Source organism: Ostrinia nubilalis, chromosome 16 (assembly GCF_963855985.1).
Source record: "Ostrinia nubilalis chromosome 16, ilOstNubi1.1, whole genome shotgun sequence".
In the NCBI taxonomy this organism is placed as follows: Eukaryota; Metazoa; Arthropoda; class Insecta; order Lepidoptera; family Crambidae; genus Ostrinia; species Ostrinia nubilalis.
The window spans coordinates 1834015-1847578 of NC_087103.1; the positions used below are offsets into that span (position 1 = coordinate 1834015).

General features: G+C 36.6%; 4 protein-coding genes across 4 annotated transcripts; 2 read left to right on the forward strand and 2 right to left on the reverse strand.

Annotated features, from left to right (window-relative positions):
* Positions 1-1277: 1277 nt before the first annotated feature.
* On the reverse strand, positions 1278-3501 carry LOC135079080 (m7GpppN-mRNA hydrolase). The gene is made up of 4 exons (XM_063973687.1): positions 3311-3501; positions 3067-3229; positions 2555-2773; positions 1278-2294 (listed from the first exon to the last, which is right to left on the reverse strand). The coding sequence occupies exons 1-4, from the start codon at positions 3388-3390 to the stop codon at positions 1434-1436; spliced, it is 1323 nt and encodes a 440-aa protein (XP_063829757.1). The 5' UTR covers positions 3391-3501; the 3' UTR covers positions 1278-1433.
* Positions 3502-7651: 4150 nt separating this feature from the next.
* Positions 7652-8941, forward strand: LOC135079222 (syntaxin-18). The gene is made up of 2 exons (XM_063973812.1): positions 7652-8506; positions 8737-8941. The coding sequence occupies exons 1-2, from the start codon at positions 7706-7708 to the stop codon at positions 8923-8925; spliced, it is 990 nt and encodes a 329-aa protein (XP_063829882.1). The 5' UTR covers positions 7652-7705; the 3' UTR covers positions 8926-8941.
* A 488-nt stretch (positions 8942-9429) lies between these two features.
* LOC135079211 (FAM172 family protein homolog CG10038) lies at positions 9430-11061 on the forward strand. The gene is made up of 5 exons (XM_063973799.1): positions 9430-9750; positions 9830-10130; positions 10251-10605; positions 10680-10764; positions 10865-11061. The coding sequence occupies exons 1-5, from the start codon at positions 9591-9593 to the stop codon at positions 10945-10947; spliced, it is 984 nt and encodes a 327-aa protein (XP_063829869.1). The 5' UTR covers positions 9430-9590; the 3' UTR covers positions 10948-11061.
* LOC135079210 (RNA-binding protein NOB1) lies at positions 11006-12419 on the reverse strand. The gene has a single exon (XM_063973798.1). It carries the CDS (start codon positions 12330-12332, stop codon positions 11067-11069), a length of 1266 nt encoding a protein of 421 aa, XP_063829868.1. The 5' UTR covers positions 12333-12419; the 3' UTR covers positions 11006-11066.
* Between the last annotated feature and the right edge of the window lie 1145 nt (positions 12420-13564).

Consider the following 13564-nt stretch of genomic DNA (forward strand, 5'->3'; position numbering starts at 1 on the left):
CATATAGCCAAGACCTATTACCTAGCGATATTTTCCTGTTTTTCGATTTGAAAAAGGACTTACGGGGCCGGAGATATGCAGATGACAACGAAATTAAAGCTGCGGTTGGTCGTCATTTTGAAAAAAAATTTTTTGGGTGGGTAAAAGGCATTGTATGCGAGATTTAAGAAATGTATTTCTTTTGAGGGAGATTATATTACAAAATAAAAAATAGAAACCATTTATTTTATTTCATTAAGTACCTTAGGCCGCGAAATTATCAGCCGGCCCTCGTAGTGTTTCTTTCTTGATCTCATTTAACATAAGTCTGTGAATACAGGGTGGTTTGATCGACAACCTGTACCTGTCGAGCTAAAGGGCTATTTAGATATTGGGTTTATGTAATCTTTGCTTTATTGGTCGAGTATTAGAAAATGCGACGCGTTTCAGTATTTTATGCTAAATTACGTGTATGCAAATAGACGTCCTTCGATGCTGCATTATAATTAATTCATTGTTTTCTTTTGTAAATACAAATGTTTCTAGATAAATTTTATTTTTTAATAGTAGGTAAATTTGGTTCCTCAATATTGTTGGCATTGATCAAAGCCTTCATTAGCCATAGTTGGAAAGATATTTAAACGAAATAATCCTGATACTAAGATCTTAGTTTTAATGCGACGCCAAGACCAAGAGTTTTATTTTTAGAACAATTTGTATATTTTGTAAGTTATTTTAAGTTTTAATTTTATTAGCGCTATATTTTTGATGTGATATTAATTTCATTATGAGATTGTTTGTATGGATTACACAAATAAAATCATACTAATATTATTTTTTTTGTTTCTTTCAGTCTGCTAATCCGCAAAATCCGATATCCATCTGGTATTGGCCACCTTGTAGATATTTATGTGACAAACAGCTTGAAAATATGGAAACTTGTTTCAGATTCGATTCAACAATGCCATGTAAACAAATTCACAGTACTTATCCTTAATACATGTGACTGACTAGTGAGAGACAAGGACTTGCATCATTCCTTACTGTAACACTCCAGACACTAATTACAAGTTTACTACGCAGTTATTAATTAACGTACGATAGCCTGGCACGCGAAGTGCATAAATCAAAACGCACATGCAATTTGTGTCAGTTATTTTACTATCGTGCGCAGTTCTTGGGTTCAAATTCCGTTTTGAACATGATAAAGAAACTAGAATGAACTGCTTCCTAACTTTAATGAGGGTACTTTCCTTTATTATAGGGACTGTACCTGATTGAGATGAATAAAAGAATAGTTGATATCTAAGTAGTTTATTAGTATCGAAAAATATCAATACTTAAACAGTAATTTTGAATAACAAAACTTTTTTAAATTATTAAAGCCAATTGTTGAGTTCACAAACATCAATTGCTTTAGCATTTGAGGTAACCGCGCGGCACTCTGGCCTATTTCAGGTGAGGCAGTCCAGGATCGCGCGTCGGTCGAACTTGAAGTTGGCCCACGACGGCGCCACGAAGTTAAAGAACGCGTTATAATCGTCCGGGACCTCCGCATTAGGACTAGAATCTTTTTGCACGGGCGAAAAATTATTGGTATGAGTATTCTGCGGCGTAAACAGCTGGCGCTTCGAGTTTTTCTTATCCTTTTTATTACCACTTCCTTGGTTGTTGCCATTTTTAGAGGCACTGCCATGGTTGGGCTGACTGTGGCCGTGGCTTTGAGAGCCACTTTGAGTACTTGGGCCACTGCTATGAGAATGATTGTTGGCATGCACATTATTGCTGCTATTACTATTGTTGAGATGGCCATTGTTGTTAACATAAGCATTATTACTGTTAACATGGTTATTATTCTTCGGATATGTCTTCTGAGGGGTATTCTGCTGCTGATACTCTTGTATCTCATTTTGAAGCCCCTGAGAAATGGATTTCGTTTTAGTCTTGCTTGATGTAGACTCGATGTCGCCCATAGATTTGTGCCTTGTCCTTCGTGTACTATTATTAAACACTTTAGAATTACGTTCCGAGACCCAACGTCTCATGCGTTTCACAAACGGTAGCACCATAAAGAATGCATTCGGGCTGACCCCCATTTTGACTTTTGGAGTCATATCCTTCTTGTTTGATGGGAGATCGGCCAGTGGAAACCACTCGCAAGCTTTGATTTCATTCCTTGTTCGAGGCTGGAACTTAGTTTCGCGCGGGATGTAGCCAATGAGATACAAACGGACTATTTGATCGTGAATAATAGCCTCAATGTAGTCATTTTTGTTGATTAGTTTACTTATGTCAAAGCCAGTTTCTTCCAATACCTGCAAGACAAATTATATCAAATTAGTTTGATATGTTAAGAAGGAAAATCATATAAGTAGGATAATTTAGAATTCAATACAATCTAGAGCCTTACTCTTAATTTTAATAGAAACCTTCATAACTACTCCATTGTACAGTCAATAGCATGTCAGGCTATATTATGAGATACATAAGCATGTTAAGCTTCGTGCTGTCAACTGTACACTGGTGATAGCTAAATAAACCCAATTGTAAACAACTCATTTATTATGAAACCTACCTCTCTTGCGGCACACTTCCACGGCTCTTCGTCTTCGTTGACCTTGCCCTTGGGGAAGCCCCAGGAGGCCTTGGTCCAGTAGGATTGCACGAGCAGCACGTGCGTCAGGTCGGTGTCCAGCAGGATGGCCCCGTACGTGGGCACCTTCAACTTGTACTCCCTCCAGTTGTCCAGCACCGCGTCTAGGCTGCTTACGTGCTCTCGGAGTTGCGGGACGTGCTAGAAATAGACAAATAAGTTTCTTCTTAAAAAGATGTAGGTAATTATTATTTTTTTTTATTTAAAAATGCAGGTAGACACTAATTCAGTTAAGTACAGACGACAGCTGGACAAGCTAAACACTGTGGGTCCCTAACTAGTTGTAATATAGATGATATTTTACAAACAAAAATGGTATAAAATTTATGTTCTGTGGTCCCTAAGTCTTCCTTTCACAAACCGAAATAAAATCGCAATTCAATGCTGGTCGTCACAATAAAAAATTATAACAAAATAAACACTATGCTTCTTACTTGAAAAATATGTGCAGCAAACTCCCTGATACCACACGGGTTTAACTTTGTCGTCTCGTCAGTGCAGTAGTAGTCCAAATAAAACCAATGGGCGAGCTCGATTTGAAAACATATTCGCACGAGGTTCCCTCTGTCTTCAGGAGGGAGATTTATGATGAACCGGCTGAAGAAAACAAAATAATAAAGATTAAAATGTTTTGAAAACAAAGCACATTCATGCTCCAAATTCTTGCAGCAATCTTACCTGCACAAATCATCTAAAATATCAGTTGGTATAGAATGCTTTTGTTTGGGATGATTTGAACTAGGCCCAGTTGATCCCATGGTATTAATTTTGATGATTATGGACTAAAAAACTAATTAGAATAAATTTATTTACCGACAAATAATCAACTTTACTCCAGAAACGTCAAGAAAATGTCAAATTCACGAACGAACGGAACGAAATTGAACGAATGATGAATGTATTAGCGATGGGCGTTATTCGTTATCACGGGTTATTAAACGAGTGATCAGCCTGACCAGTGATCACTCGTTATCCAGAAACGCCTAAACTAGTTTTTTTCTTAACGTCATACAACGTTAGAATCTCTTCGTTATTCAACACAATTGTTTCCACAACGCTCTAAAGCTAAACTGAATTCACTCTTAAGCATACAACATAAGGTAGATGTTTGGTTGACATAAAAAATAACGTGTTTCCCGCTTCGTTATGACATATTTGAGGACAACGTCGTACATTGACGATTCTCAAACATATTTTTTGTAACCTAAAGGAGTAAAGCGAGTAATGTATGGTGTCGAACTAATAAGGATCGCAACGAAACGAGTGCGTGTGCGAGTGAGAAAGCCATAGGACGTTAACATAAGTGTGGATGAAATAGGTATAATGTTCGTCGTACGTTAGATATTCAATCGAATTTGAGTCTTATTTTCAAGGTCATAAGTTCCTAAATGCCTTGCAGCTAACCAAACACCTAACGTTATAATTATCACGCTTGCTTGAGAGTTGTGGAAATAACTTCGTTTAAAAAAAACTAGTTTTGAAAACGTTATTCGTGATTCGAAAACCGTCGCGTTTAGTTATTTCAAAAACCCATAACGACACATCTTTAGAATGTATGTACTAGAAAATAATCAGTCGGGGGGAGTAGGTAGGGTGAATGCGTGAATTCATTGCAACACTATTTCTTTCTTCTTGAAACGTTAAAATAAACTTGTCATAGCTGTCATTTTGTAAACCTTTGAAAAACCATAGAGAAAAGTAATACATAGGAAATAGAGAACCCTCTCTGTCAAATTTTTGAACCTACTAATTGACAGCCTGGTGTTAAATTCCCTGTACTTAACCTACGTACGTAACGCTCACATACATACATAGTCCACGCACACATACATACATAAAGTCCACGCACACATACACACAGTTCACGCACACATAGGCCCTCATAACCTTCAAAGAATTATTGTTTTTTTGATGTACAATGTAGAATTTTTTCAAATCCATTATTTTGAAAGTATTTATCTTTATGGTGTACGTATTGTATTATTTTCAAAACAATGGATTTGGAAAAATTCTACATTGCACATGGAAATGCAAATAAACAAAAACTTTTCAATTTAATAATTTTACTTTATTTATGAACACACATAATATTATACACCAAAAGCGTCTTTTCGCAAAGTTTTCAACAACACTAAAAAAGCATTTGCACTTTGAGAAAACTCAGATCACTTGTGAACATAACAGAAAGTTTCTTCGCGATTCACGAAGGAACGAACAAAACTCCGATGAACCAGAACAGCAGCAGGTACGAAGGAATGAACTTGAATTTGACTCGACTCTTCAATACTTTAATAGGGCCACAGAACTTATAAACGATGGCTAAGAAAACAAGAATGCATTCAACCCAATGATATTACAGAACTATAGATATGTTACGTTCATAGAAATTACGATTTTAATCCGTGCCGAGCTATTCCAAATTGCACACATTGACAAATGTAATTGATAAGTGAAACAAAAGATACGAAATAGCACGCAAATGAAAGAGATAGCTATAGTTTTAACGATTCTGCACTAACTAATCTATGTCCGCAGCGCACGCATCCTTATCGCTCTAACGTTAAAACAAGATCGCTTTCTCTTTCTTAACTTGAACATGGCGCATGGCGTCTTGATTGTTTGCATAAATAATTGAAAATATAAATACTAAATAATTTTGCATAATCACATGTGGTAAGAGATCCCTTGTATTTTGTTTACTTTAGAGTCATAATTGGTACACTTTCGAAACACACACGATGGCATTTTTTATTTATTTTGGTAAGAACACAGGAACTTACGGTGTGGTACGCACGCGATTGCGCACGACGCAGGCCACACGAAGACTAAACACAAGACGTCCCAATTGGGACGTATTTGAGTATTCACAGCGCGAGCGCTTATAACCTATCTGCTTTTGTTTTTATATAATATCATTGATTCAACCTAACAAAAACAACACCGGCCATTTTGGAGGAAAAACAAAGTTGCCATATGTTAAATAGTAATTTCTACTACTCTATTATGTAAATTATAACAAAAAATGTCACCGTTCAGTTTTAAATTAAAACAAATTAATTTCATTTTAAAAAAAGTTTTCACATTGTAATTAACAATATTCTGAAATATATTTTAATTAAGAAAAAAATGAAAATATGAAGGAAACAGGAGCAGCGACATCTAAAGCGTTTTAGGGTAGTTAAAAAGTATTGCTTCCTCATTGTTATAGCATTGCTGCAAAATCTGAAAAGCTTTTAAATATTTTAAGATGTGTTTCTGGAGTCTGGTGGGGTGCTCACCCAGCGTCATTAAGACTTTTATACAATGCTATTATAAGAAGTGTACTTGACTATGGCAGTTTCTATCTAGAGCCTTGTAATTTAGTTGGTTTAAGTAAATTGGATGCGATTCAATCTAAAGCGCTAAGGATTATAGCTGGTGCTATGCAATGCCTTGCAAGCTGAATGTGTTGAGCCCCCATTGAAATTACGCCGCCAATATTTATGTGACAAGTATCTTTTCCGTGTACTTCAATTTGCTGACCATCCTATATATAGCAAACTCAACAGACTTAATGATTTAATTGATACTTCCTCTTATTGGTCACGTAAATCTCCTCCTTGTGTGATTATTAGTTTTCGTAAATTTATATCAATCCAAGCCCCAGTCCACAGAACCTCCTTTCTTCCGATATTTTCTGTAAATTTTGAATCCCTTATTCTTACTCCGACAATTCATTTCAACCTAGACATACATAAGGATGACTACAATGCTAACATTAAGTTCAATCAGATCGTAGACGAACACTGGGGCGATTGGCATCATAATATCTATTGCGATGCATCTAAGCACTCTCCAACGGGTCATGTTGGCGTTGGCGCATACCATAAACAATATCATATTGTCCAGAAAATAAAACTCCGTCCAGAATCATCAGTCTTTACAGGAGAATGTTTTGGACTGTTTAAGGCTTTAGAGTATGCTCTCCTTATGAAATTAAACACAACTGTAATATTTTGTGACTCTAAAAGTGCTTTGCAGGCATTACATAAATTTCCATTTAAGAACAATACTAATTATCCTATTATTACAGAATGCAGGAAATTACTTCACAAATGTAGTCTTAACAGTCATTTAATTAATTTTGCGTGGATTCCTAGTCATACCAATATTCCAGGAAATGATAAAGCTGATAAGCTGGCCAATGAAGCGGTTGAGTGTGGAGATATACATCCGTACACAAATTATTGCCATGACTTAACGGCAGCCCTTCCCAAAGCTTATCTCAAATCTGCCTGGGATGAGAATTGGGAGTTCACTAGCCAATCTAAGGGGAAACATTACAAGCTCATTCAACCATCCATCCTTTGTAAACCATGGTTTGTTAAAATTAATCTTTCCAAAACAGTTACTACCATTTTAACTAGAATGCGACTTGGTCACGTGTGCACTCCAGCACACTTGGCTAAAATTCATGTACTTGATTATGATTCGTGCACTTGTGGTTCTGGCGTCGGAGACTTAAATCACATATTTTTTTACTGTTGCCTATATGATCGTTCCTCTTTTATTAGTTCTCTTTTAGCCATTAAAATTCCTTTTCCTACATCCATCACTTGCCTATTATATACCAATAACATTGATGTTTATAATATCCTAGCCGAATTTATTACCCATAATAATATAAAATTGTAAATAGTAATGTATATTGTACTTATGTAAATATTATTTTATTTTTATTATTTTGTACTTATATCACACCTAAATTGATCCTATGAAAACCATCCTTTGTTCCGTTTCCTTCCGTAATTGATTCGTTTCCCTACCTTTTAACTTTAACCCAATCCCACCCTGTCTAAACGCAATGTCCGCAAAACTTATGGCAAAACTGAACGCAAAAATCAAGAACCCCGTCGTGGCTAAACGCAATCCGCGAGAGCCATAAAGAAGAAAAAAAAAAAAAAAGTATTGGAATTTATCGACTGAAGTCGCTGTTTGGAAGCAAGTTTGATCGTAGTATGGAAGTTTCCGTACCCTGTGAAAAACTTCCAACACAGCGAATCAATCCGAAATATTTCGATTAATTCCGAAAAAATGGATATCACTCCATTATTTAAAGCGTGCATAAAAACCGTGAAAACACGAAACAAAGCTTTTGGCATCCATAGCCCCATAAGCGAAGACAAACAGCGAATACTGCGAACGAAACCTAAGAGTGCTTTTATGACTACAGCGAGGGACATAAATTCGCAAATAACAAGACTGCGCGACTTTCTGTTGGAGTACAGAGATAAATATTTAAGTTTTTTCGATAATGTTACTGGGGACGAGATGTCAGATTCGGAGAGGGACCAAATAGACGCGGGGGCACAGCGCATTATAAACACCTGTTCTCACTTGCTGAAAGAGTTCCGGAACGATAACCGCAAGGTGGCCGTGTCCCAGCAGATGCGGGACTACATGGACGGCGTGATGGATCTCATAGATATGTACTTAAAAGCTGTGTGTAAGATACACAGCGAGCTGAAGGCCCTGCGGGTGCAACGAGCGTTGGATGTACGCAAGTTATCGCGACTGGAACTGCCGCAAACTAAGTCTAACATTCCAAACCCTTTTGTAACAGAGAAAGATATTATAGTCAAAGAAAATATCAAAGAAGAAGAAGAAACAGCGGAAGTGGAAGAAACTGACAATGCTAAGAGAAGTCTGGATTTGTCAGAGAATGAAACTGCAGTGTTGGCAGATGAGGAGCAGCTGAGTGCAGAAGAGATGCAGATGTTTGAGGCAGAGAATGTGCAGCTTCTGAACGAACTGAACAACATGACTGAAGAAGTGCGGCAGATTGAGAGCAAAGTCTTGCATATAGCTGAATTACAAGAAGTTTTCACTGAAAAGGTAATGAAACACTATCTTGATTTTAATCTTTACATATTTTTATAAAAACCAAGTTTAGTTAGGGAAATCTTATAAAATGGGTTTTGTATCCAAAATTAATGAATTTAAATAAAAAGATTTTGTTAATTTCAGCCAAATGATGTCCACTGCTGGACAAAGGCCTCCCCCAAGGTTTAAATAAAAGGATAAAAGTTTAAAAGTATTTCAAGCTAGACGTTTTTATTTTACAGATTCTTCAGCAAGAGCAGGACATAGATAGGATATCCACAACAGTAGTAGGAGCCACAGAAAACGTCAAAGATGCTAATGAACAAATTAAGCAAGCCATTCAGAGGAACGCTGGTTTGCGCGTCTACATCCTGTTTGTTTTACTGGTTATGTCTTTCACACTTTTGTTCCTTGATTGGTACAATGATTAAACCTATATCAGTGAAATTACTTTTATTATTACTAACATGATGTATGATATTATATTAAGCGATAAAGATAATGTAATTGACTTGTATTGAGGTACTTTTGTAGTTTGGTGAATGAAATCCAATAAAAATCCAAAACTAACCATGATTTTGTTATGTAGGAATTGTTCATTCATTAGAAACTTTGATGTAGCGCTTTATTGAGTAGATTCCTGCAGTATTCTAGTCACTAGTGGAACAATGGTCTATCATAAGTAAGCACAAGAGGAGATACTTTTGAAAACGGGTAGATTATCCATTGTAAATTGAAAAAATTAAAAGTTTCTATCTGATTTTAAATTAAAATAGCTTCAAGGTATGCTTCTTTAGATGATTTCAGAAAGATCTCCACTTTGCTAATGAAACGAGGCTTAAATCACATCGTTCCATTGCCAAAATATTGTATAAAAAAGTACAAAGGCTGTCAATGTGACATTTTGGTTTTTTTTATCAGCTGTCAATGCTGTCATGCAACATGACAACCCGCACAACAACAAATTAATTGATTTGCGTATTTCTTTAAATTTTCCTGGTTTTAATCCCATTAATTCTATTCTCTGATAATTAAACTGATTTCTCATGATATATAAATTTATATCAGCACAGTTTTTAGGAGTAATATTGTGTTAATGCTTCGCAAACATATTAGTAAGTTGGGATTGTGTTGCCGCTCCGTTTATCCTATAAAACCGATTGTACCTCAAATAAATTACACTGCAAGTGCTACGACATTAAAGAATATGGAAGCTGTGAAAAGCATGAAGGATTTGGGTTATGCATTCAACAGTGGTAAGGATTTTCACTTAAAATAATACTAGCTAAGAATGGTCTGATGTTTTCATACAATCATACTTTACTTAAATTTTAGATGGGCAATTAAGAAAAATAGGTCCTGATGGCAAACCTAGTGAGGAGCCGTTTCAGTTTAACATCAGTGATCAACATCAAGAGTGTCAGGCTCACTATGAGGAGTTGGGTAGTGCCATCACTGAGCACATATACAGCCTCCTTGAAACCAAATATAATCTAGTTAGATTGCCTGTGCCCGTGGGCTCCACGCCGGCGACGGGCACCTTTATATTTGCATCCAAAGACTACAACCATAAGGATGTGCTCCTTGTTCTAATTAATGGATCAGGAGCAGTCAGAGCTGGGCAATGGGCTAGATCGTAAGTGTTCTAGATCAATACTTGTTTAAAATTTACTGGTAAAATAACTAGTACAATAGTTTTACTGAATTTAATGTCATCTACTGGAATTTGAGTTTTGTTTATTTTACAATTTTGCAGGCTAATCATCAACGAAAACCTAGAACAAGGAACTCAGATCCCTTACATTGAAAGAGCTATTGCCAAAGGCTATGGAGTTATGATTCTGAATACCAATGATAATTACCAAGCAGATGGGAAGAAGATACCACATAGCAGCAGTGCTGAAGAGCATGCTTACTATGTGTGGGAGACATACATATCTAAAGCCAAAGCAACTTCTGTAGTCATTGTAGCACACAGCTACGGAGGAGTGGTGACAGTCAGTCTAGCAGACCAGTTGAAAAGTGAATTTGAGAAGAGAGTCAAAGCCATAGCATTTACAGATTCTGTTCATGCATTCTCTCCAATAAAAATGCCCACATTTATGAAGGAGGTAACTACAGATTTTTATAGAAAGTTACTCAATGTTATTTTTTGAAGGAGCTTAACAATGTTTTATTATTTTAGATAACAAGAAACTGGATTTCCTCATCTGCACCACTGGACACACCTATGAAAACTCCTGAATTTGATTGCCCTAGGGTGTCTGCTGGTAAATATTTATCATATTCAGACACTTAACAGACTTGTCTTACATGGGTTACTTTTCAAAAGATTCACAGAACTCTAAAATGTGTTGTATTATGTTACAGGTCACCCAAGACATGAGATGTCCTCATGCTCATGCATCGAATCCGCCTTTATATTTGTTGAAGAGAAACTTACAAATAAGTAGTTATTTACAAGCACAATGTACACTGTTATTTACTGTAGGGTTGAATGATACGAATCACTGAATGTATAGTTGTTTTTAATAATAAGACAATAGATTCTATTTTACAATAATAAATAGTGTTATTTCTTCTTTCCCTTGGAGTAGTTTTTCATCCAGTATTTGACATCTTGTTTGTTGGCTCGGACTCCCAGAACCGCAGACTTTGAGTTGACATCTTTCATGACAAAAGGTGAGAAGCCAGCGATGTAGTCAGGGTCTAAGGCATTAGTTTTGCTCCTGGCCATTTTGGTTGCAAATCTTTTATGAATATGCTGGTCCTCAGTGAGGATTGGGTACTGGAAGTGCTGTCCACCTTTGGGTGTGGGCAAGCTGAATCTCTTCCCTCTTGCAGACAAGGGCTTACGACCATTGATGTGGATATGCTGGTTGCCATCATCATCTATGCTGACCCCCACTTTCTTCAGTGTGGCATGGCCACATTTGGGACAAAACAGTTTTGTCATCACACTGGTTGTCTTGAAACAGGTTGTGCAGCGAAAAATAAAGGTACGAAGCTGTTTGATTATCCTTCCATCTATAGCTGTAACATTTAAACCTATTTGTTTGAGGACATTCTGCATGGCGAAGTCTGAGGTGATACAGGCAACTTCTACAGCTTTATCTTCAAATTCTCCCATGTCCATTTCCTTCTTCTTTTCAGCCAGGTTGCCCGGGGTTATCCAGTCTCCTCCATCACTGTCAGAGTCTTCTTCTTCATTTGATTCATTCTCTTCTTCATCTGTATCTACCTTGACTATAAGGTTATCTACTTCTTCATCTTTCAAGTCGATATTTTGCATTTGCTCTGCAATTTTTTGTGCTAATTCATCAGTTTCTTCTGCAGTTTTGGACTGATTACCAACATCATCTGGTGTATTTGTATCGCTTTCAGTGACAGGCTCAGATTCATTGTCTGCATTGTTTTCACTGCTTTGAACTTCAGCAGTGTTCGGTGCACTTTCACTAGACTGGTTACCATTGTAGCCCCCTAGACCTGTTACCTTTATAGTCCGTTGCATTGTAGGCTCAGTTTTTAAGTGTTCCGTGCCAATCATTTCCTTTTCAAGTTGGTAAGTCAGTGCCATAACCTTTATGTCTGTTGCCGACAGGCTTGTGTAGTCTCCGGTTTTCTTGGAGAAATCTGTGACAAATTTGATATTTTCAGCAAACACATTCTTCACTTTCAAGTCGTACGGCAAGACAACAAGTTTTCTTCTCTGACGATCATTTGTAATTTCATCAATCACTTCCTGAATTGTGTAAACGTTCTCAGCTAGATCTTGTAAATTGGCTGCTTTAATAAAGGCCGTTGTATCAACAACTAAATGCTTAATTTTCTTCGACATTTTATGGATATAATTTTACTTAATTTGCATTGAAAATACAAGAAAAAATAAATCGCACGCACGTGTATTTGCGTGAGATTTTTTACATTTCACATCTGACAACTGTCAAATTCTGACAATCTTTTTTTTTTTTATATCACAGAAAACCAAACGGAATGATTAAGGTAATAGCACACCAATCAATTCGGAAAGGGAACCGTATCGCTTTTCGCCCCGCCAACTATTAGGCGTAAAGCTCAAACCGGGTCTCCATCTCCAGCGCTTGTTAAGTTTTGCTCTACACTCGTGTAGGGTAAAACACGCGCTAAAGACCCGGCTTAACGTTGACTACCCTTTGCGTTGAAAAAGGGAGAATACTGAACGAATAATGCGAGTTGATATCCGAATTCAAAGGTATGCGTCGACCTTAAACTTTTTTTTCACTCGCCGTTTTTTTACCTGTATTGGTTTACTTCCGGATCCGGACTGTCAGTTTGACGCTGACTGCAGCGTGACCACTTTCAGTAGATTTCTACTTTTTTGGTAGATTTGAGGCAAAGAGAACGATGATTTAGTAGTGCGAAATCGTTTAGTAGATTTTGGTAGATAATTGGTATTTTTAGAAAATTCTTATAAATGGTAGTCCAAAATTAAATTGTAAACGAGCCGAGAATCCAGGCCAAAAAAAAAGAACTTTAGGGTCCGTTTATGGTCACTTCTTCTTCTTCTTTTATTTTGGCGACGGCTTGGTTTTGAGAACCATGATTTCGCCAATGTCACGTAAACTATGGTCATTTTATGAAGGCGAACTAACTTGACAGTTCAATTCAATTCAATGCACACAAATGTTGCCACATATTGGCTAGTGTTGTTAATATCGACATCAAAAAATTCAAACGTTCAAACCAAGGGTTTATTTTTAAGAAGTACTTTTATTTATCAATGAAATTAAACTTTTAAAACTTGTATTATTAAATAGTACTAATTTTAAAAGTGTTATAATTATCTATATTAATATTATAAAGAGCGCTGGAAATTGCACAAATTTTAAACCTAAAGCATCCATGCTACAAGTAATGAACTAGATCTCGTTCAAAACAATTTTCGTTGGTAGTTTTTATAGTAATGTACATCATGTTTTTTTTAGATTTTTCATTTTCTTATTTTAGAAGTTAGAGGGGGGGGGGGGGGGGGGGTCCAACTTTTTTCCACTTTGGAAGCTTCTGTCACGCAAACTATTCGGTTTAGAAAAA

Bases quoted from the DNA above. Each gene is read 5' to 3' on its own strand.
- LOC135079080 (XM_063973687.1), bottom strand. From the start codon at position 3,390: ATGGGATCAACTGGGCCTAGTTCAAATCATCCCAAACAAAAGCATTCT. The intron at 3,230-3,310 runs GTAAGATTGCTG...TGTTTTCTTCAG, and splicing joins ATTTTAGATGATTTGTGCAG to CCGGTTCATCATAAATCTCC. The intron at 2,295-2,554 runs GTAGGTTTCATA...TTTGTCTTGCAG, and splicing joins GGAAGTGTGCCGCAAGAGAG to GTATTGGAAGAAACTGGCTT.
- LOC135079222 (XM_063973812.1), top strand. From the start codon at position 7,706: ATGGATATCACTCCATTATTTAAAGCGTGCATAAAAACCGTGAAAACA. The intron at 8,507-8,736 runs GTAATGAAACAC...TTTATTTTACAG, and splicing joins AAGAAGTTTTCACTGAAAAG to ATTCTTCAGCAAGAGCAGGA.
- LOC135079211 (XM_063973799.1), top strand. From the start codon at position 9,591: ATGCTTCGCAAACATATTAGTAAGTTGGGATTGTGTTGCCGCTCCGTT. The intron at 9,751-9,829 runs GTAAGGATTTTC...CTTAAATTTTAG, and splicing joins GGGTTATGCATTCAACAGTG to ATGGGCAATTAAGAAAAATA. The intron at 10,606-10,679 runs GTAACTACAGAT...TTATTATTTTAG, and splicing joins TGCCCACATTTATGAAGGAG to ATAACAAGAAACTGGATTTC.
- LOC135079210 (XM_063973798.1), bottom strand. From the start codon at position 12,332: ATGTCGAAGAAAATTAAGCATTTAGTTGTTGATACAACGGCCTTTATT.